The sequence below is a fragment of the Rhinatrema bivittatum genome, chromosome 3 (assembly GCF_901001135.1).
Source record: "Rhinatrema bivittatum chromosome 3, aRhiBiv1.1, whole genome shotgun sequence".
Taxonomy (NCBI): domain Eukaryota; kingdom Metazoa; phylum Chordata; class Amphibia; order Gymnophiona; family Rhinatrematidae; genus Rhinatrema; species Rhinatrema bivittatum.
Window position 1 is genome coordinate 327,640,191 of NC_042617.1, and position 24,537 is coordinate 327,664,727.

General features: G+C 49.3%; 1 protein-coding gene and 1 long non-coding RNA gene across 3 annotated transcripts in view; one reads left to right on the forward strand and one right to left on the reverse strand.

Annotated features, from left to right (window-relative positions):
- Positions 1 to 536, reverse strand: part of SOBP (sine oculis binding protein homolog) — a 379,042-nt gene extending 378,506 nt beyond the window's left edge. Inside the window, exon 1 of one of the 2 annotated variants that reach the window (XM_029595316.1) lies at positions 227 to 536. In XM_029595316.1, coding sequence (XP_029451176.1) covers positions 227 to 313 — 87 coding nt within the window. In that variant the 5' untranslated portion in view covers positions 314 to 536. The remainder of the gene's footprint in view (positions 1 to 226) is intronic. The other variant, XM_029595317.1, reaches the window with a different exon arrangement.
- Positions 72 to 24,264, forward strand: LOC115087771. The gene is made up of 3 exons (XR_003855609.1): positions 72 to 259; positions 23,432 to 23,632; positions 24,099 to 24,264. It is a non-coding gene; the product is annotated as an uncharacterized LOC115087771 (long non-coding RNA).
- Positions 24,265 to 24,537: the final 273 nt, after the last annotated feature.

A 24,537-nucleotide genomic window follows, 5' to 3' on the forward strand; every position in this document is an offset into this window, starting at 1 on the left:
GTGATAAACACCGCCCCCCCCCCCCTACAAGGAGCAGAAGCAGCAGCAGCATCATCCCAGGAAATAAAGGGGGCGGGCAGCCAGCCCCCCTCCCCGGGCAAAGCACAGCCCAGCAGTGACATCGCTTTTTTCGGCTCCGTGTTCCGGGCAATCAGGAACTTTCCCGGGCCCGCGGCGGTCGGGGGAGCGCCCCCGGCGCACAGCTGGAGCGGCCGCCCCCTCCTACCTTCAGCTCCTCGTTGATCTCCCTCTTGACGGGGTGAGCCGGCTTCCTGCTCCGCTTGCTTTCCGGCGGTCTGCCCTCCTTCTCCATGGCTGGCGGCGCTGCAATGGCTGCTCGTCCGTCTCAGGGGCGGGGGGCAGCCGCCGGCTCTCCGGGGGCAGCGGGCGAGGCCGGGGGGCGCCCTGCCCGCTCAGCCATCCTCCGTGCCCGTGCCCGGCTGCATGGCTGCGGCTGCTGGCTCCGGCCCTCCGTCCGTCTGGGGCTGTGTGGGAGAGACAGAGCAGCTCCTTGTGCGGAGCAGCAGAGGGGGCTCTTCCCGCCCCCAGCCCCAGCGCGGGGAGGAGCCGTCTGCATCCCTGCCAGCGAATCCGGACCCTCCCTCCTCCCTCGCTCTCAGGCACACACTCATCCATCCACAGGTACACACAATGCCCAGCATCCTCCCTCACACTCACACACACACACACACACACACATCATCATCATCATCCTCAGGTACACACAATGCGCAGCATCCTCCCTCACACTCACACATCATCATCATCCTCAGGTACACACAATGCGCAGCATCCTCCCTCACATACACACACACACATCATCATCATCCTCAGGTACACACAATGCGCAGCATCCTCCCTCACACTCACACATCATCAACAGGAACAAAAAATGCCCAGCATCTTCTCTCACACTCACATACACATCATACACAGGTAAACACAATGCACAGCATCCTCCCTCACTCTCACACACACAGGCACATCATCCACAGGTACACACAATGCCCAGCATCTCAGGTACACACAATGCGCAGCATCCTCCCTCACACTCACACATCATCATCATCCTCAGGTACACACAATGCGCAGCATCCTCCCTCACATACACACACACACATCATCATCATCCTCAGGTACACACAATGCCCAGCATCCTCCCTCACACTCACACATCATCAACAGGAACAAAAAATGCCCAGCATCTTCTCTCACACTCACATACACATCATACATAGGTAAACACAATGCACAGCATCCTCCCTCACTCTCACACACACAGGCACATCATCCACAGGTACACAAAATGCCCAGCATCCTCCCTCACACTCACACACACACACACATCATCATCATCATCCTCAGGTACACACAATGCGCAGCATCCTCCCTCACACTCACATATCATCAACAGGAACAAAAAATGCCCAGCATCTTCTCTCACACTCACATACACATCATACACAGGTAAACACAATGCACAGCATCCTCCCTCACACTCACACACACATGCACATCATCCACAGGTATACACAATGCCCAGCATCCTCCCTCACACTCACACACACACACACACACACACACATCCATCCACAGGTACACACAATGCCCAGCATCCTCCCTCACACACACTCACACACATCATCCACAGGTACACACAGCATCATTCTCACACTTACACACACACACATCATAGACAGGTACACACAATGCCCAGCATCCTTCTCACACTTACACACACACATCATATACAGGTACAGACAATGCCCAGCATCCTTCCTCACACTTGCACACACACACACATCATCCACAGGTACACACAATGCCGAGCATTCTCCCTCACACTCACACACACATCATACTCAGGTACAATGCCCAGCATCCTCCCTCACACTCACATACATACATACATCATCCACAGGTACACACAATGCCCAGCATCCTTCCTCACACATGCACACACACACACACATCATCCACAGGTACACAAAATGCCGAGCATTCTCCCTCGCATTCACACACATCCAAACACAGGTACACACAATGCCCAGCATCCTCCCTCACACTCACACACACAGGCACATTATCCACAGGTGCACAAAATGCCAGCATCCTCTCTCACACTCACACACGCATCATACACAGGTAAACACAATGCACAGCATCCTCCCTCACACTCACACACACATGCACATCATCCACAGGTACACAAAATGCCCAACATCCTCTCTCACACTCACACACACATCATACACAGGTAAACACAATGCCCAGCATCCTCCCTCACACTCACATACACACGCATCCATCCACAGGTACACACAATGCCCAGCATCCTCCCTCACACTCACACTCATAGATACATCATCCACAGGTACACACAATGCTTAGCATCCTCCATCACACACACACACACACACAAAAACACACACACACATCATCCACAGGTACACACAATGTCCAGCATCCTCCCTCACACTCACACTCATACATACATCATCCACAGGTACACACAATGCGTAGCATCCTCCCTCACACACACACACACACACATATCATCCACAGGTGCACACAATGCCCAGCATTCTCCCTCACACTCACACACATCCGTAACAGGTACACACAATGCCCAGCATCCTCCCTCACACGCACACTCATACATACATCATCCACAGGTACACACAATGCACAGCATCCTCCCTCACACACACACACTCACACACACACACATCATCCACAGGTACACACAATGCCCAGGATCCTCCCTCACTCACACACATCCATACACAGGTACACACAATGCCCAGCATCCCCCCTCACACTCACACACATCCATACACAGGTACACACAGTGACAAGCATCCTCATTCACACTCACACTCATACATACATCATCCACAGGTACACACAATGCGCAGCATCCTCCCTCACACACACACACACACACATACATCATCCACAGGTGTACACAAAATGCCCAACATCCTCTCTCACACTCACACACACATCATACACAGGTAAACACAATGCCCAGCATCCTCTCTCACACTCACACCACATCATACATAGGTAAACACAATGCCCAGCATCCTCCCTCACACTCACATCCATACACAGGTACGCACAATGGCCAGCATCCTCCATCACACTCACACACAAACACACATCATACACAGGTACACACAATGCCCAGCAGCCTCCCTCACACTCACACACATCCATACACTGGTACACACAATGCCCAGCATCCTCCCTCACACTCACACACAAACACATCCATACACAGGTACGATGCCCAGCATCCTCCCTCACACTCACACACACACATCATACATAGGTACACAAAATGCCCAGGATCCTCCCTCACACTCACACACATCCATACACAGGTACACACAAAGCCCAGCATCCTCCCTCACACTCACACACACACACACACATATCATCCACATCATCCACAGGTATACACAATGCGCAGCATCCTCCCTCACATTGATAAGGCCGGATAAGGGGGAATTTGAAATGAAGTTGGCCGTGGTGGCAAAAACTCATAATAAAAACTTTTAAAATATTTCTGAAGCAAGAAGTCTGTGAGGGAGTCGGATGGATCGTTTGGTGACCAAAGGGTTAGAGGGGCTCCTAGGGATGATAAGGCCATTGCAGAAAGACTAAATTAATTCTTTCTTCTGTGTTTATTAATGAGGATGTTGGGGATATTCTGGTTCTGGAGATGGTTTTGAAGGGTGATGAGTCAGATGAACTGATCCAAATCACTCTGAATCTGGAAGATGTAGTAGGCCAGATTGACAAACTAAAGAGTAGCAAATCACCTGGACCGGATGGTATGCATTAGGGGTGTGAATCGTGTGATCGATCGTCTTAACGATCGATTTTGGCTGGGGGGGGAGGGAAATCTGATCGTCGTGTTTTGTTTTTGGTTTGTTTTTTTTAAATCGTTAAAATCGTAAATCGGGGGAGGGCGGGAAAACCGGCACACCAAAACAACCCTAAAACCCACCCCAAACCTTTAAAACAAATCCCCCACCCTCCCGAACCCCCCCAAAATGTTTTAAATTACCTGGGGTCCAGTGGGGGGGTCCCGGCGCGATCTCCAGCTCTCTGGCCACGGCTGCGTTGAGAAACGGCGCTACCTTTGCCCTCACTATGTCATATGGGCGATGGTCATACGGGCGACGGTCGCCCGTATGACATAGTGAGGGCAAAGGCAAAGGTAGCGCCGGCGCCATTTTGAATATTGGCATTACGGCCCGTGTGCAGGAGGTTGCTCCCGGACCCCCGCTGGACTTTTGGCAAGTCTTGTGGGGGTCAGGAGGCCCCCCCAAGCGGGCCAAAAGTCCCTGGGGGTCCAGCGGGGGTCCGGGAGCGATCTCCTGCACACGTGACGTCGGGAGCCAGGAACCAAAATGGCGCCGGCGCTACCTTTGCCCTGTCACATGATAAGGGCAAAGGGCCACCGGCACCATTTCTCAACGCAGCCATGGCCAGAGAGCTGGAGATCGTGCCGGGACCCCCCACTGGACCCCAGGTAATTTAAAACATTTTGGGGGGGTTCGGGAGGGTGGGGGATTTGTTTTAAAGGTTCGGGGTGGGTTTTAGGGTTGTTTTGGTGTGCCGGTTTTCCCGTGCCCTATTTAACGATACAATACAAATGCCCCTGACGATAAATCGGGGGCATTTGTATTGTATCGTGCACTCTAACAATTTTGGACGATTTTAAAATTATCTGACGATAATTTTAATCGTTCAAAAACAATTCACATCCCTAGTATGCATCCCAGGGTTCTGAAGGAATTCAAAAATGAAATTTCAGATCTATTAGTTAAAATGTGTAACCTATCATTAAAACCATCCATTGTTCATGATGGCTGAGGGTGGCCAATGTAACCCCAATATTTAAAAAGGGCTCTATTGGCGATCTGGGAAAGTATAGACCAGTGAGCCTGATTTCAGTGCTGGGAAAAATAGTGGAAACTTATTATGAATCTGATGCTGAAGACTCCTGAGGTGGGAGGAGTTAGCAATCTGTTATGGGTCTGCTCCCGTGGTAGGAGGAGTTAGCAATCTTGTTATGACTAGACTCCTGTAGAAGGGAGGAGTTAGCAATCTGTTAGAGACTCCGTGAAGAGTTAACAATCTGTTACCAGCGGAGTGCTTGGAGAGAGCACTTGGCTGTAAAGGAAAGTAGATAGGTGGATCCTTGGGCCGATGGCAGGGCCCCCAGGAGGATATCCTGAGAGGGACCACCGGCTAGGCTTGGGTATGGAGACAGACACAGATAACTCTTTTATTAGACAGGTTAGTAGAACCACCAGAGGTGGCAGTAGTGAGCTGATATGCCCGGCAGGGCTGAAATCCCTCAGGAACTGGAACAGCGATCCCAGGGTTGCTGAGCTGTAGAGAAACTATAGATAGTGAGTAGACAGGGTATGCTGTGTTCGTAGCCAAAACTAGATGACAAAACTCACATAAGGTCTTAAAGAAGCTCAGTAGCTGGAAAGGGTTAGGCCCTCGAGGAGCGAATACCTGGTTCCAGGGAAAGCTCTGAGAGAGCGATGGTAACTCACAATTGTCTGCATCTGTGATAGCTTCCAGGCAGTAGAGAATCTTCAGTGTGTTCAGGAACATAGGCCCTTGAGGAGCGAGTACCAGTTCCTATCTGCAATCTGAAATAATAACTCACAAATGTCTGTATCTGCGATAGCTTCCAGGCAGTAGAGAATCTTCAGTGTGTTCAGGAACATGGGCCCTCGAGGAGCGAGTACCGGTTCCTATCTGCAATCTGAAATAAAGAAAAGACAGCGAGGCCCCTGAGGAGTGGGTACCCCTGGTAAGTCTGAGGAGGCAGAGTAGCTTGGACGAATCCGAAGAGAGTCCTTGTTCAAGTTCGTGTCCTTGCTAACTCGATTCGTTAGCAAATATGAGACCGTTTATATTGGAAGCGGATGACGTCATCTCGGAGGACACCCCCGAGGTTCGCGCCCTTACTGGTATATCAATTAGAGCGCGCGCGTGCGCCCTACGTCATCAGGCAACATGGCGGATCCGCAGCGTCGTGCCCCAGTCCGGGGACGCCGGAGGGAGATGGTATGGAGACGCCGCAGCAGCAAACGTCCATCAGACCCGGAGGGAGTCACCACAGAGGTAGAGAGGGCGGAGTGAGGGCATCGAGCAGCGACGGACGCAACAAAACTATTCTAAACATCAAAATTTCAGAGCATATAGAAAGACATGGTTTAATGGAATACAGTCAGCATGGATTTACCCAAGGCAAGTCTTGCTTTACAAATCTGCTTCATTTTTTTGAAGGGGTTAATAATCATGTGGATAAAGATGAACCAGTGCATGTAGTGTATTTGGATTTACAGAAGGCATTTGACAAAGTCCCTCATGAGAGGCTTCTAAGAAAAGTAAAAAGTCATGGGATAGCTGGCAGTGTCCTTTTGTGGATTACAAACTGGTTAAAAGACAGGAAACAGAAAGTAGGATTAAATAGACAATTTTCTCAGTGGAAAAGGGTATACAGTGGAGTGCCTCAGGGATCTGTACTTGAACCAGTGCTTATCAATACATTTATAAATGATCTGGAAAGGAATACGACGAATGAGGTAATCAAATTTGCAGATGATACAAAATTATCCAGAGTAGTTAATTCACAAGTGGATTGTGATAAATTGCAGGAGGATCTTGCAAGACTGGAAGATTGGGCATTCAAATGGCAGATGAAATTTAATGTGGACAAATGCAAGGTTGTTGCGTCCATCGGTCTCAAACGGCTTCGACCTCTGTGCCTCACCTTTTTTCCTTCTCTCTCCACAAGCCTTGGGAAGATGGCTGCTGCCACGTCATCATGCTGCCCTCTCCAGCGTCCCCGGAACGGCTATGATGACGGTGTTCGCCATGTTTCTCATGAAGGCCTCCTAGGGTGCACGCGCGCATGCCACCCCCGTCTTTATCCACGTCGTGGCGGGAACCTCGGGGGCGGCCCCTCCGAGTGACATCACGCCATCCGGGTATTTAGCCTGCCCTTCGTTTGCTAACAAACTGAGTTAGCAAGGATTGGAATGCCTCTGGTCTAAGCTACTCTGCCGCTTCCTTGCTGCCACTGGAAGTTCTCTCTGCCCTTCGGGGCCATTCACCTCTAACTGGGTACCCGCTCCTCGGGGGCCCTATGCTTTCTTTCAGGTGCCTATCTGGGATACCAGGTACTCGCTCCTCGAGGGCCTGCTCTCCCTGCCTTGGTGCCTTCAATCCAACTACTTCTGCCTGGCAGGATCTTCATCAAATACAGCTATCTATTCAGTGAGTAAACTAACTTGGTCAGCTTGTCTCACCTTCAGCTTCAGCGCTGCGAGTCTACATCCAGGACTCTCTCTTCTACCCAGCACAGCCTATCATCATTGGAGTGTGGGACGGATCTCCTCTGCCTAGGACCCCTGGACTACTCTACTGGGTTACCTCACTGCTGCCACCCTTGGGCAGTACCACCAAGCTGTATAATAAACACGAATTCTCTGTGTCTGCATGTATAGAGTCTAGCCTAGTACTGCGGTTCCCGTCGGGGCTCCTCCCCATGGGAGTGGTCATCACCTCAGTACCCAAGAATCCACTCAAACACCTCAAAACCATAACAGATTGCTAACTCCATGGATTTGGCTCAGCTCACCGCTTTGCAGGCCATTCCGGGCCTGGCCGGATGAATCTCCGAACAACAGAATTCGTTGGATAACCTGACTGTTGCCTCAGGTAAAGAAGTTACACTGCCTGAAGTGACGGTCAAGACTACAGTGCCTCTATCTGCTCCAACACGCTTTTCGGGTGAAGTGTGGAAATGTAGAGGATTTATCAATCAATGTTGCATGCACTTTTCTCTGCAACCTAACCATTTCCCTACAGCGTATGCCAAGACCACCTATATCCTTTTGTATCTGGACGGAAGAGCGCTGGCTTGGGCCTCACTGCTGTGGGAGCACAATGACCCTATCCTGAATGATCTTGCCAGGTTTCTTGAACTGTTCAAATCAGTATTCGATGACCCTGCCCGGTATACTACAGCAGGATCAACTTTAGTTCATCTGAAACAAGGTAATAAACCTTTATCAGACTTCGCCATAGAATTCAAGACGTTGGCTTCTGAATTACATTGGGACCCTAGATGCCTGAAGACTCTCTTCTTTGAAGGCCTGAACTCCCGCTTGAAGGATGAGCTGGCGGCTCGAGAGATGCCTAAGACCTTAGCAGAACTGATGAAGTTGGCAACGAGGATTGATCACCGACTTCACAACAAGGTTCAAGAGGTCAAGAGCTCCAGAAGACCACCTCAGGGAGACACTCGAGTCAAGTCTGTACACCCAGGTCTATACCTCCAGGTCCTGTTGCTGGCGAAGAAGAACCAATGCAATTGGGCCGCAGTCATTTGACTTCTAAAGAGAGACGAACTCGAAAGAGGTTGGGACTATGCATGTATTGTGGACAAGCTGGTCACACTGTTCAAACATGACTTATATGTCTGGGAAACTGGCAGACCTAAGTCCTGTGAGAGGACTCTTCTTAGGTCTAACTGCACCCTCTTCTCCACTCTTTCTTCTATTATCCTTAATCTGTGGACCTCTAGAATACCAGACCCTTTCTTTAGTGGATTCTGGGGCAGGGGGAAACTTCATTTTGAAGTGTCTAGTGGAACATTTGCAGATCCCCACCACTACCATGATGTCCCCTCTACTTCTGCCTCTATTCATGGAGAGCCCTTACCGGGTGAAGTAACCCTGTTTACAGAACCAGTGAGCTTACGTACTGGTGCTCTTCATACAGAGACTATTTCCTTCTTTGTGCTAGAGAAGGCCATGCACCCTTTGGTACTTGGGTTACCGTGGCTGCAGAAACATATGCCACAATTCAACTGGGCCACTTTGGAGCTTTCACGTTGGGGTCCAGATTGCCATGGCAAATGCCTGATGGAAGTCTCTCCTATACAATGCATGCCAACTACTCCGTTGTTGCCTGGGTTGCCGCCTCAATATGCATCTTTTCAAGATGTGTTCTCCAAAGAAGCCACTGATGTTTTACCTCCACACAGATCCTATGACTGCACCATCAATTTGAAGCCTAACACGGAACCACCCAAAGGAAGGGTTTATCCTCTCTCTGTTGTAGAGAATAAAGCAATGTCAGAGTACATCCAGAAGAATCTCCAGAAAGGTTTCATAAGACCTTCCAAGTCTTCTGCCGGCGCAGGCTTCTTCTTCGTGGGGAAGAAGGATGGAACATTACATCCATGCATTGATTACAGAAGCCTGAATAAAATCACCGTAAAGGATCACTATCCCTTACCACTCATCTCGGAGCTATTCAACAGGTTACAGGGAGCCAAGATATTCTCCAAGTTTGACCTCAAAGGAGCGTATAACTTAGTTCGCATCCACTCTGGCAATGAATGGAAGACAGCTTTTAATACCCGGGATGGGTGCTTTGAAATCTGGTGATGCCCTTTGGCTTGTGCAACGCCCCAGCCATCTTCCAAAACTTGATGAACGACATTCTGCGTGATCTACTTAGACGACATCTTGATATTCTCACAGGACCTGCAATCCCATCAGGAGGATGTCAAAAGAGTTCTGCAGAGACTTCGTGAGAACTGCTTATACACCAAGTTGACTAAATACGAATCCACAAGGAGTCCGTGCCCTTCTTAGGGTACATTGTCTCAAGCAAAGGTTTTCAGATGGAACCTCAGAAGCTTGAGAGTATTCAAAAATGGACACAACCCACAGGCCTAAAAGCTCTAAGACGATTTTTGGGATTTACAAACTACTACAGGACCTTCATCAAATATTACTCCTCATTGACTCATTAACAGCGATGACTAAGAAGGGAGCCAACGTTGCCACTTGGTCTACGGAAGCCGTGACAGCATTTCAGAAGTTAAAAGATGCCTTCTCAAGCAAACCATGTCTCCGCCATCCAAACCCTACACGACCCTTCATTGTGGAGGTCGATGCCTCTGATGATGGTGTAGGAGCCGTGCTAAGCCAGACCAGTGACTCTAAAATCTTGCACCCCTGTTTATTCTTTTCCCGATGCTTCTAGCCAGCAGAGAAGAACTACGGCATTGGGGATAAAGAATTGCTGGCAATGAAGATGGCATTCGAAGAATGGCGCCCCTGGCTTGAAGGTGCACAACATCAGATCACTGTCTTTACTGATATTAAAATCTGGAGCCTCCGTCACGCTCAACGCCTTAAGCATTGACAGGCGAGATGGTCCCTGTTCTTCAACAGATTTGACTTTGTGCTGAAATATCGCCCTGGTGATAAGAATGTTAGAGCGGACGCACTATCTTGCTCTTTTCTCTCTGAAGACGTACTTGATGAACCCCAGCATATCATCGACCCGAAGAGAGTTATTCTGACAGCTACACATCCGGTACCCACAGGCAAGACCATCGTACCCCACAATTTAAGAAAGAAATTGCTAGCATGGGCTCACGACTCGAAACTGGCCGGATACTAGAGATGTGAATCGTGTGATCGATCGTCTTAACGATCGATTTCGGCTGGGAGGGGGAGGGAATCGGATCGTCGCAGTTTGGGTTTTTTAAATATCGTGTAAATCGTGTAAATCGAAAACTGGCACACTAAAACATCCCTAAAACCCCCCCCAAAATGCCTTAAATTACCTGGGGTCCAGTGGGGAGGGAGGGGAAGGGGGAGGGCGGGAAAACCGGCACACTAAAACAACCCTAAAACCCACCCCGACCCTTTAAAATAAATCCCCCACCCTCCCAAACCCCCCCAAAATGCCTTAAATTACCTGGGGTCCAGAGGAAGGGTCCCGGTGTGATCTTTTACTCTCGGTCCTCCGTGCGTTGTAGAAATGGCGCCGGCGCTACCTTTGACCTGTCATATGACAGGTCAAAGGTAGCGCCGGTGCCATTTTGGTTTTTTTGTCCCCCGACGTCAGGAGCAAAGGAGATCGCTCCCGGACCCCCAGGGACTTTTGGCCAGCTTGGGGGGGCCTCCTGACCCCCACAAGACTTGCCAAAAATCCAGCGGGGGTCCGGAATGATCTCCTACCGCGAATCGTTTTTCCGTACGGAAAAACGATTCGCTGTATGGCCGGCGCCATTTTGGCGCCGGCCATACAGCAACACGATTCGACTGCAGGAGGTCGTTCCGGACCCCCGCTGGACTTTTGGCAAGGCTTGTGGGGGTCAGGAGGCCCCCCCAAGCTGGCCAAAAGTCCCTGGGGGTCCAGCGGGGGTCCGGAACGACCTCCTGCAGTCGAATCGTTTTTCCGTAAGGAAAAACGATTCGCGGTAGGAGATCGTTCCGGACCCCCACTGGACTTTTGGCAAGTCTTGTGGGGGTCAGGAGGCCCCCCCAAGCTGGCCAAAAGTCCCTGGGGGTCCAGCGGGGGTCCGGGAGCGATCTCCTATGCTCCTGACGTCGGGGGACAAAAAAAACAAAATGGCGCCAGCGCTACCTTTGACCTGTCATATGACAGGTCAAAGGTAGTGCCGGCGCCATTTCTACAACGCACGGAGGACCGAGAGTAAAAGATCACACCGGGACCCTTCCTCTGGACCCCAGGTAATTTAAGGCATTTTGGGGGGGTTCGGGAGGGTGGGGGATTTATTTTAAAGGGTCGGGGTGGGTTTTAGGGTTGTTTTAGTGTGCCGGTTTTCCCGCCCTCCCCCTTTCCCTCCCCCTTCCCCCGATTTACGATTTTTTAACGATAAATCGGGGGAATTGTTATTGTATCGCGGCTCTAACGATTTTTGACGATTTAAAATATATCGGACGATATTTTAAATCGTCATAAAACGATTCACATCCCTACCGGATACCCTGGTCAATGGTGAACACTGGCTAAGCTACAGAATTACTATTGGTGGCCCACCATGAAGGAAGACACTCTTGTGTACGTAGCTTCCTGTTCCAATTGTGCCAGACAGAAACCTCCGCCCGGACATCCATGGGGCCTGCTTCAACCCTTGCCAGTACCAGATGAGCCCTGGATCCACATTGCTACAAACTTTGTGGTGGACTTGCCACTTTCTGAAGGTAACAATACTATCTGGGTGACAATGGATCGATTCTTGAAAATTGCTCACTTCGTGGCTCTCTCAGGCTTGCCTTCAGCCATGGAACTTGCTAAACTATTCATCAGTCACATCTTTTGCCTACATGGCATGCCAAAACACATTGTTTCTGATAGAGGAGCTCAATTTACAGCCAAGTTCTGGAAAGTTTTGTGTAAGAAATTTGACATCACACTTGACTTCACCTCTGCGTACCATCCTCAGTCGAATGGCCAAACTGAGAGAATGAATAGAACTCTCAAGCAGTTCCTCCGCGCCTATGTTGGTACACGACAGAATGACTGGGCTGAACTGTTGCCCTGGGCTGAATTTGCCATCAATTTGCATCCAGCCTCATCTACTGGATCTACACCATTTGAAGTGGTCTACGGACGACAACCCTTACCACCTTTACCACTTCCACTTTCTGTGTCGTCCCCGGCAGCTCAATCCTCTGCCAAAGATATACAGCAGCTCTGGAGAGAGACTAAAGAGATGCTCCAAAAAGCAGGACAAAGAGCAAAGAAAGGCTATGATGCTCACCATTGCAAAGCTCCTGAATTTCAGCCTGGTGATAAAGTCTGGCTGTCTATCAAACATCTAAAACTCAAGCTTCCATCTGCTCGATTTGCTCCACGCTTTGTCGGACCCTTTCCCATTCTGCGATGATTGGGTTCACTTACCTACAGTCTGAAGCTTCCTCCAGCTATGAAGATTCATAATGTGTTCCATGTTTCGCTGCTGAAACTGCTTGTTCTTAGCGAGTTTTCCACCAAGACACCTGAACCTACTCCTGTTGATGCAGAAGAAGACATCGAGTACAAGGTTGATGCCATCCTTGATGTAAGAAAGTGAGGCAGAGTTTGGGAATACCTCCTGTCATGGAAGGGATACGGACCTGAAGAAAACTCTTGGGAACCATTGGCTAAAATCATGGACAAAGAGATTCTTCATCAATTTCATTGATTGCATCTTCAAAAACCAGGACCAGGTAGGGGGTCTGGAGGGGGCCCTTTGAAGGGGGGTACTGTTGTGTCCGTCAGTCTCAGACGGTTTTGACCTCTGTGCCTCACCTTTCTTCTTTCTCTCTCCACAAACCTTGGAAAGATGGCTGCTGCTGCGTCATCATGCCGCCCTCTCCGGCGTCCCCGGAACGGCTACGATGATGGTGTTCGCCATGTTTCTCCTGAGGGCTTCCTAGGGTGCGCGCGCGCACGCCACCCACATCTTTATCCACGTCATGGCGGGAACCTCGGAGGCGACCCCCTCCGAGTGACGTCACGCCATCCGGGTATTTAGCCTGCCCTTCGTTTGCTAACAAACTGAATTAGCAAGGATTGGAATGCCTCCGGTCTAAGCTACTCTGCCGCTTCCTTGCTGCTGCTGGAAGTTCTCTCTGCCCTCCGGGGCCATTCACCTCTAACTGGGTACCCGCTCCTCGGGGGCCCTATGCTTTCTTTCAGGTGCCTATCTGGGATACCGGGTACTTGCTCCTCGAGGGCCTGCTCTCCCTGCCTTGGTGCCTGTAATCCAACTACTTCTGCCTGCCAGGATCTTCATCATCTATTCAGTGAATAAACTAACTTTGTCAGCTTGTCTCACCTTCAGCTTCAGCGCTGCAAGTCTACATCCGGGACTCTATCTTCTACCCAGCGCAGCCTACCATCATTGGAGTGTGGGATGGGTCTCCTCTGCAGAGGACCCCTGGACTACTCTACTGGGTTACCTCACTGCTGCCACCCCTGGGCAGTACCACCAAGCTGTATAATTAACATGAATTCTCTGTGTCTGCGTGTATAGAGTCTAGCCTAGTACTGCGGTTCCTCATGGGGCTCCTCCCCGTGGGAGTGGTCATCACCGCAGTACCAAGAAACCACTCAAACACCTCAAAACCATACTAAAGGTGATGCATATAGGGAAAAATAACCCATGCTGTAGTTACACAATGTTAGGTTCCATATTAGGAGCTACTACCCAGGAAAGAGATCTAAGCATCATAGTGGATAATACATTGAAATCATCGGCTCAGTGTGCCACGACAATCAAAAAAGCAAACAGAATGTTAGGAATTATTAGGAAGGGAATGGTGAGTAAAAGGGAAAATGGCATAATGCCTCTGTATTGCTCCCTGGTGAGACCGTATCTTGAGTACTGTGTACACGTCTGGTCACCGCATCTCAAAAAAGATATAGTTGCACCAGAGAAGGTACAGAGAAGGGTGACAAAAATGATAAAGGGGATGGAACAGCCCCCTATGAGGAAAGGCTAAAGAGGTTAGAGCTATTCCGCTCGGAAAAGAGACGGCCGAGGAGGCTATGATAGAGGTCTTTAACATCATGAGAAGTCTAGAATGGGTAAATGTGAATCGGTTATTTATTCTTTCAGATAATAGAAGGACTAGGGGACACTCCTTGAAGTTAGCAAGTAGAGATGTGCATTCGTTTATCACGGATTAGGCAATTTCAATGAAATTGCCTAATTCGTCATGGTTTGGGGGACCCGGACCACAAAACTGATTTTCCCTGAACTTCGGGGAAAATTTGTTTTTCGGGTTAGTGTGGGGGGCAGGGGCACATTTATTAAAAAAAAACAAAAAACCACCCCAACCCTTCAAATTTACTGTATTATAATCCCCCCCCCCCCCCCCACCACCATCCCAATCCCTCCCCAAGACTTACTAAAAGCCCTGGTGGTCCAGCGGGGTCCCGCGAACGATCTCTCCCTCCGGGCCGTCAGGCTGTCGGGCCTGCTATGAATCAAAATGGTGCCGATGGCCCTTTGCCCTTACGATGTCACAGGGGCTACCCATGCCATTGGTCGGCCCCTGTCACATGTAGGAGCACAAGATGACGCCGGTAGCCCCTGTGACATCGTAAGGGCAAAGGCTATCGGTGCCATTTTGAATACTGGCAGGTGACAGCACGAGTGCAGGAGATTGCTCCAGGACCCCCGCTGGACCACCAGGGACTTTTGGCAAGTCTTGGGGGGGCCTCCCTCCAAGACAATCCCCCCACCATCCCAATCCCTCCCCAAGACTTACTAAAAGCCCTGGTGGTCCAGCGGGGTCCCGCGAGCGATCTCTCCCTCCGGGCCGTTGGGCTGTCGGGCCTGCTACGAATCAAAATAGCGCCAATGGCCCTTTGCCCTTACGATGTCTCAGGGGCACAGGGGAGAGATCGCTCGCGGGACCCCGCTGGACCACCAGGGCTTTTAGTAAGTCTTGGGGAGGGATAGGGATGGTGGAGGGGGTTGTAATACAGTAAATTTGAAGGGTTGGGGTGGGTTTTTTCTGATTCAGATTTTTTTTTTGATTCGTTTCTCCAGTTTCGGGTTCGGGTTTCAGCGTTGTTTTTGCCGGAAAACAAGTTTTCCCACGAAGTGCCCGAACTGAAACCCGACCCGACCCAGAAAAATGAAACTCATCTCTATTAGCAAGTAGCACATTTAAAACTAATCCGATAAAATCCTTTTTCACTCAGCGCACAATTAAGCTCTGAAATTTGTTGCCTGAGGATGTGGTTAGTGCAGTAGCTGTAGCTGGGTTTAAAAAAGGTTTGTATACGTTCCTAGAGGAGAAGTCCATTAACTGCTATTAAACAATTTATTAATCAATAGCCACTGCTATTACTGGCATTAGTAGCAAGGGATCTAATTAATGTTTGGGTACTTGCCAGGTTCTTGTAGCCTGGATTGGCCACTGTTGGAAACAGGATGCTGGGCTTGATGGACCCTTGGTCTGACCCAGGATGGTAATTTCTTATGTTCTTATGTTTTTACAGATGAGATTTGTACCCATGTAGATTCTACTGAGCATTTACGCTCTTGTATGATCTATATCCTTTTGGATTCTATACCCTCCCTGACATAAATTGCTATACCCCTACCAAGTTGATCTTCCTTCTCATTGTGGTATAATTTGGACCCTAATATAGCTCTGTCCCTTTAGTTATCATCTTTCCTCCAGGTCTCTGAGATGCCAATGATGTCTATCTCATCATTCACTGCTATACACTCTATCTCTCCCATCTTCTTAGACTTCTGACACTGGCATACAGACATTTCAAAGTGTGTTTTTTGTTTGTATTAACAACCTGCTTTTCAGTTGACAGGGATAATTTGGAATCCTTTAGCTCAGATGATACTTTACTTATAGGCACATGGACTACGTTTGCTTTTATTGGAACCTCACTGTCGGGATGCCCTAATTCTAATGCATCATTAGTTTCCTTTGAAGATACCTCTCTCCGAACCATGCGCTGCTGAGCGACTGTCGGCTTTCCCCTTTGTTCTAGTTTAAAAGCTGTTCTATCTCCTTTTTAAAGGTTAGCACCAGCAGCCTGGTTCCACCCTGGTTAAGGTGGAGACCATCCCTTCGGAAAAGACTCCCCCTTCCCCAAAAGGTTCCCCAGTTCCTTACAAAACTGAATCCCTCTTCCTTGCATCATCATCACATCCACGCACTGAGACTCCGGAGCTCTGCCTGCCTCTGGGGACCTGCACGTGGAACAGGGGGATTTCAGAGAATGCTACCCTGGAGGTTCTGGATTTCAGCTTTCTACCTAAGAGCCTAAATTTGGCTTCTAGACTCTCCCTGACAACCCTGCGAGCAGTATTGGGATGTTAGCAGTTGGAGGTACAGTCCTTTTGCCTTCCTAAACCCCCAAATATTATCTTGAATGCTATTTGGGATGCTATTACACATTTATTTTCACAGGTGGATCAGTTTGTATTCCAAAACAGGGCCTATCCAAGGCACTGCAGACTACACAAGAACAAGTTCCTGTTTTATCTCAGAGAATTGAGGTGTTGGATTCTCAGGAAACTGCTATACATGGATCATTATCTTTGGTTTGTACAGGTCTGCAAAATAAATTTGAGAATTTAGAAAATGTCATTCCTCGGCGCAATATACGTATTATAAATTTTCCCAAGAAGAGATTGATCTCTCCAATGGAAATGTTTCGTAAATATATTCTTGAAATTTTGAAAATTTATTACCACCTATTTCAAAGGTTTATTATTTGCTTTTTCTCCTCAAGTCAGTGCAGGAAGAAGCTGATCCTCAAATTTCAACAAATGACTTTCATTTGTCTTCTTTTTAGGAAAAATCCTCAGATAATGGGCTTAAGCCTTATTGTTACTCTTGCTTTTGATTCTGACTGGGATTTTATTATGAAATTGCTTTTCCAGAATAGGGATGTTCCCTTTTTGGTTTAGAAGTTCATATTTTTCCTGATGTTGCTAAAGCAACTCAAGCAAAAAGGAAGCAGTTTCTAATATTAAGACCTGCTGTAATTAGTCTTGGTGCATTATTTTGGCTTTATTTTCTGTACAAATGTGGGGTAAAATTTAAGGGGGTAAATATGTCTTTCTTTATCCCTCTCAATTAACTACTTTTCTTAATGCAAAGCACCCTCAGATACCTCCCTCTCATGCTTTGGATCTTGGTCCTTCTTCTTTATTTGTTGCTTGAGGCATTATATCAAATAGAGGGTCTCTTTCAGTTCTAAGCAGTGGTAATTCTTCTTAAAAATTTTCTCTGCTTCTTAGAATGATTTCCTCCTCATTTTGTGGGCTGATAAAACACATGAAAAATATGTTTTATTTTCCTGTAACTATTTCTGTTACCTGTTTATCTCTACATGTTGTTCTAAACAAGTGGTTTTGCTTGGATGTAATTTCTTAAAATTCAATTAAAAAAAAAAAGAGTCAGGGAGGTCTCGATAAAGTCTGTGGACAAGTGGGTCCATGGTTCCCTGGGGGCTGTCACCGGCTGTAACAGCCCCCAAGGTTGGCCATGCAATGCGTTTTGCTGTGCAGCAGGTGGGACACGTGTCAACATAGATCTTGATGTGTTGCAAGAGCGCTAGGGAGCGGTCCCGATTCCGGGGAGAGCTGTGTACCCTTGGACCACAATGCAACTGCAGAGAGGAGCTCTGTGGAAGTGCTGAGGCAGGCAAGACGTGTCCAAGCATGGGCGGAATAGGCTGACCACTGAAGCCCTAACCTCTGCCAAACCTGCACGCACCGGTAGAGACCCAGCTGGTCTCTGGGGTAGCCCTCCGGCCACTCGATAGCCCTTTCTGACCTGCCACTAGGGATCGGCAGCTGCGACAGGATGGACAGAGGTCAAGGACAGGCAATGGTACTGGAACTTGGAACAAGACTGGAACTTGAGTCTTGGACAAGGCTCGGAGACTTGAACAAGATGAGATGAGGGTGCTTGGAACTTGGAGCCTGGAACTCAGACGAGATGAGGATACTTGGAACTTGGAACTCAGACAAGACAAGGATGCTTGGAACATAGACGAGACGAGGGTGCTTGGAACTTGGAACTCAGATGAGACGAGGACAGCTAGAAGTAGAGAACTCAGATGCAAGACGCTCAGACATGGATGAAGATCAGACATAGATTCAAGGGAGTCAGGCGAGGATTACGGATACTTCGACGAGTACAAGGACTCAGGATACTCAGACGAAGGCAAAGACTCAGGATCTAGGTCAAGGGCAGAAGCAGGCATCCGGGGAGTGCTCGGGGAAGAATCCAACTGGAAGAGGGCTCAGCCACTGGAAACAGGCACCGAATAGATATGGATTTACTCCCAGGGAAGGTCAGCTGGAGACAAGGACCGGGGCGAGACAAAGCTGAACCCGGAGCTAGGAACTGACGGTACTTCAGGATCAGAACTGGACAAAGGACATCAGGATCAAGACTGGGAACTTGGAACTTGGAACATTAGGATCAGGACTTGGAACTTGGAAACATCAGGACTGGAACGTAGGACATCGGATGCAAAAGGACACCGGTACTTCGAGACACCAGGACATCAAGGCATCTGGAAATCTATGGCATCTGGACATCAGGGACCTCTAGAGAGGAGGACCTCAGGGATGTCTGGAACATGACGGATGAAGACATCTGGAGACAAGGAGACATCTGGACACAAGGACATCTGGACATCTGGAGACAAGGACGTCTGGACATCTGAAGACAAGGAGACAGGATCCGACGAGTGACCAGAACATAGACCGAAGATGAAGATGAAGGTTCAGGAACCATGGATGAAGACAAGGAATACCAATGAAGAACAGGGTACCTTGAAGAAGCAAGGAAGGATCACAGAGGTCTCCTGGAACGAAGAGCTGGAACTGAAGATCCAGGAGCAGTCCAGCTCCATGACTGGCTCCTTGCGAAGGTGAAGACTGAGTGAAGGAAGGTCCTTTTTATAGGGCTGAAGAGGAATGCCTTGAGGACGTCAGCAGGAGGAGCCCAGGAGGACAGCCCACTGCTGGCCCTTTAACTGGAGCAGAGAGGCGCGGCCGCACGCCTAGAAGGAAGGCTGGACCTTGGAGAACAGCGTCCTGCTGCACAGAAGGAAGCAGGCCCGATGGAGGCGGCTCCCTGTCATGAAGAAGAGAAGACTGATGGTGGCTCCCTGCCGCAAGAAGAGGAGCTCCGGGGCGGCCTCCTGGCCATGGAAGAGGATGTCGGAAGCGGCCTCCAGGCCGCGAAGAAGCTGCGGAGTTGGAGGCGGCTTCCAGGTCGCATGAGGGAAGCAAGTCAGCGGCGGCCTAGCTGCAAAGAATGGAAGGGGGTGGTACCCAGGCCACAAGGAAGACGGCAGGATCGGCGGCAGCCTCCAGGCTGTGAAGGACAGCGGCGGTTGCTGGCCCACTGCAAGAAGGAAGATAGTTGGCAGTCTCCAGGCCGCATGGAGGCCTGGACAGTGGCAGCTCTCTGCCGCGGGGAGCAGCGGAACTGGCGGCAGCCTCCAGGCCACGTAAGAATGACGGTCGGGCCGCCGGTGTTATGTTTTTGTAAGAATGTGAAACCTGGGCTGAGATGAGAGTTGTCTCCGCCCACAGGCTGGAGCCCTGAGAGCCTCACCGTCAGCAGGCGTAGTCTCGGTGGCATGGGACACAGCTAGAAGTAGAGACTTTATTATGAAGGAAGGAAAAAGTAATGTCCACAGAGTTGGAGATGTAATAGCACAGTCCTGAGCAATGGGGAATACCCAGAACGAGGTCACAGATGAGAAAATCCAATAGTGACCCACGGAGCGGGGTACGCCGGGGATCCCCTCTGATGAGTGTAGGCACCTCAGGAATACAGATCCGGTAGTGGCCCGCGGAGCGGGGTATGCTGAGGATGTCTGTACAGTAGATGTTGAAGAACTGGTAGAGATGCCGGAACCTGGAAGTGACTCCCGTAGTTGGTGTGTCAATACTCTGCAGCACAGGAAAGCTGAATAACTTCTACTGATGAAAGGTGGTAGTGGCCCGAAGCTTGGGGTACATCGGGGGAATCCTCAATACAGTTCGTATGGTAGAAGTCAATAGAGATACTCACAATAGATGGTTCCTGGAGAGAGAGAGAGAGAGAGAGAGAGAGAAACCTGAAAAGCAGGTCTGGTAGCAGTCGGGCAGGTAGGCGCTCCGAGGAGCGGATAGCCAGGAATGCAGGGGAGCCCCCGAGGAGCGAGTACTCAGAGCGTTAGATGCCTAGGCCAAGTCAGGAACAAGAAGTCCTTGAATAAGGTGGATTCAGCAAGACAGAACTCCTTGCTAACTTGAAGAAGGCAAGGGCCAGTCAGATTAAATACACTGGCAGTTTGACGTCATCGGGAGGGGATGCCCCAAGGTTCCCACCATGATGTGTTCAAAGGAGGTCCTTGCGTGCGCGTGCGCCTAAGAATTCCGAGTCCAAGATGGCGGTCAGCAGTTCCCATGCTGTCCCAGGAATGCCGGAGAGGTCAGCGGGGATTAGCAGAGACCGCCATTCTTCCCAGTCTTGATGGTGCAGGGAAAAAAGAGGTAAGCATGAGAGGTCGCAGCCGTCTGCGACCGACAGGCATAACAGCCAGAGGCAACGGTGATGGCGGCAGCCTCCAGGCCGCGGGAAAGCAGGCATCAGCGGCCTCCAGTGTTACGGTCCCGGGCCATGCCCCGGGACCTTCATTCACCTCCCAGCCCGAGCCGGCCGCGGGAAGCCCTCCACTTCGGCCTCGTAGGCCTGAAATGCGGCCTACCGCAGCATTCTCCCTGCGAGGGAGAAGCCGCCGATGATCTGCGGCTGGCCCCACTCCCTAGACGCGTGTGCGCGCCAGGGCTTCAGACTTAAAGGGGCCAACGCGGGAAACTCAGGGACAACCTCCCACTGACATGCCTCGCCTTGCAATGAGGTTCACTCAATCCCCTGAGTTGCTAGTTGCTGCTTTGGATCTTGGATCGTCTCTTCTACTTCTGGCTTCCAACCCGGCTTCATCCATTGACTTCGTCTTCGCTTCCGCCTCTGGTTTTGGTTTGGACTTCTGGCTTCTGACCCGTCTCCGTCCAACGACTCTGTTTCCAGCTTCCACCCACGGCTTTGACTTCGGACCTCTGACTTCTGGCTTCTGACCCTGCTTCGTTCCTGGACTCCGACTTCTGTTCCTTCCACCTCTTCAGGTATCCAGTTCTTGCTGGCCCAGGGGATTCTCCTAAGTTCCAGCAGCTCGGGCTCTCACGGGCTCCTCCCGGGGGAGCCGCAGGCTTCCGAGGGTGAAGACTCTTCCAGCCTCCTGGGCCCTACCGTCCTCATCGACCATTTCTTCGGCCGCTTCCTGGATCCTTGGTCGCAGAGGGTCCCACCTAAGTCCAAGAGGTCCGGGTCCCTATGGGCTCCTCCTGGGGGGACCTTGGACTTCCAGTGGTGAAGTCTTCTCCAGAATCTCTCTTCTGCGCCGCCTCCCAGCTGCGACGCTCACTGTGGGTCCCCACAGTAAAACATCTGCAGTCTCAGCCGGCCCAAGGGTCAACGACCATAACATCCAGGCCACGAGGGAACTTTGGCAGTGTCAGCAGCGGCAGCTGTTGCCTCTGGGCCCCACTGCAAGGTAAGAGGCTGCTTGTGGGCCTAACCTGCAAGCAGCATCGCAACTGATGTCTTGCTTCATTTGTGGCCACAAGTAGTGCCATTGAAGTAATTCAAGGGTTCATGCCCACTCAGGATGTCCTGCTATATGGGAGTCATAGGCCAATTTCAACACTTTTTCATGCAGTCTGGAAGGTACTACCATGGTGGTAAGGGGGTATCTTAGCAAGAACAATGATGTACTTAGGAGGTTCTGGGACATCTTCAGTCTGGCAGGCATCTGCCCGTTGATTCTTGAGTGAAGGGCGATACCATAACTCGAAATCAAAACGGCCAAAGAACAAGGACCAGTGGTCCTGTCCGGCATTGAGTTGTTGAGCTTGACATATATGTTCAAGGTATATAGTAATGCGATGTTGATCTCCCTTGAGAAGTTTTCCGTGATTGGGCTCCATCCTGATGATGTCACCCATATGTGAGGACTAACATCCTGCTGTCCTGTGAGAACATCTGTTACAGGTAAGCAACTCTGCTTTCCCTATCGTATCCCTCTTCTCTACTATAACTTCCCACGCACTACTGTTCCCCTTCCCAATGTATTCTCTCCTAACCTCAGAACTGGCAAATGATCCCGTCTTTTAAGAGAGACTTCAGATTAATCATAATTTTTTTACACTGATTCCTCATGCAGTTTGGCTTCTGCAATTGCTTCTGATTTACCAACATCAAATGGAGCTGCTGGTCTTTGAATCCACAAAAGGAGACTACTTTAAGAACATAAGAACATAAGACATGCCATACTGGGTCAGACCAAGGGTCCATCAAGCACAGCATCCTGTTTCCAACAATGACCAATACAAGTCACAAGTACCTGGCAGGATCCCAAACATTAAATAGATCCCAAGCTACTAATCCTTATTGATTATTAGCAGGTCATGGACATCTCTTCCTAGATTTAAGATCCACTGCAGCACAGGATCTGGTGAAAGAGGCAACAGTGGTGGAGCTGCTTGGCAATAGTGATCATAACGTAATCAAATGTAACATATTCACTGAAGGGAGAACATTAAGGAAAACTACTGCAATAGCATTTAACTTTAAAAAGAGAGTGTGAAGGAGTATACCAGAAACTCCCTCAAACTATCTTAAGGGACCAGCCACAGAGTCCTAGCCAGGTCTTCCTTAAGGATCATCCCCACAAAGGATTCTGGGCCTAGGTAGGATCCCTTCAGCCTAACATAAGTTGGCAGGGCCCAGAGAGGTTATGGAGGCTCTGGGGAGCAGGCAGAGAGGTACCATATCCTAAGACTTGCTATGTCTAAGGACTAATTATTACCTGAAACTAAGGTGAGCCACCATGTTTGTTTGTGTTGACTTTTCAGAACTGTGTTACCTGAAGCTAAGCTGAGCTGCAGTGTTTGTTTTGAGTTGCCTCTTTTCACTGTAAATAAAGAGTTGCCTTTTTTTCATTGTAAATAAAGAGCACCTAAGGAACAGCGAGAGTCTGCCTCCTTTCCTCTGGCTGTGTCCAAGCCACTACTGTTCGAGTTACCACAGGGAGACTGTGATAAAATGAGGAAATTAATTAGAACATAAGAACATGCCATACTGGATCAGACCAAGGGTCCATCAAGCCCAGCATCTTGTTTCCAACAGTGGCCAATCCAGGCCACAAGAATCTGGTAAGTACCCAAAAACCAAAGGAGCAAATATAAAAGTTAAAAGTTTGCATGAGGATGTTGTATAAAATCACCACCTTGGAAGCCCAGACTAAATGTATTCCATGCATTAGAAAAGGTAGGAAGAAGACTAAATGGCTGCCAGCATGGTTAAATGGTAAGGTGAAAGAGGCTATTAAAGCCAAAAGAACATCTTTCAAAAACTGGAAGGTGAATCCAAATAAAGAAAATAGGAAAGACAATAAGCTTTGGTAAGTAAAGCATTAATAAGGCAGATCAAAAGGGAGTTTGAAAAAAAGTTTCCCAGCGAATCAAAAACTCAAAATAAAACCTTTTTCAAGTATATTCAAAGGAAGAAGCCTATGAGGGAGTCAGTTAGATGACTGAAGGGTAAATAGGATGCTTTGGGAAGACAAGGCCAAAAGTGAAAAAAACCCTAAATAAATTTTTTGCTTCTGTCTTTACTCAGGAAGGTGTTGGGGATAAACCTATGTTGGAAATAGTGTTTGAGGGTGATGATTCTCCGAAGAGACAGAAACAGGAAGGAGGCGGTCCAGAGAAGGGCGACCAAAAAGGTGGATGTTCTTCATCGAATGACTTATGAGAAGAGATTGAAGAATCTAAATCTAAAGGAGGAGCAGGGGTGACATGATACAGACTTTCAGATACTTGAAAGGTTTTAATGATCCAAAGTCAACGACAAACCTTTTCCGTTAGAAAAAATTCAGCAGAACCAGGGGTCACGATTTAAAACTCCAGGGAGGAAGACTCAGAACCAATATCAGGAAGTATTTCTTCACGGAGAGAGTGGTGGATGCCTGGAACGCCCTTCCGGAGGAAGTGGTGAAGACCAAAACTGTGAAGGATTTCAAAGGGGCGTGGGATAAACACTGTGGATCCATAAAGTC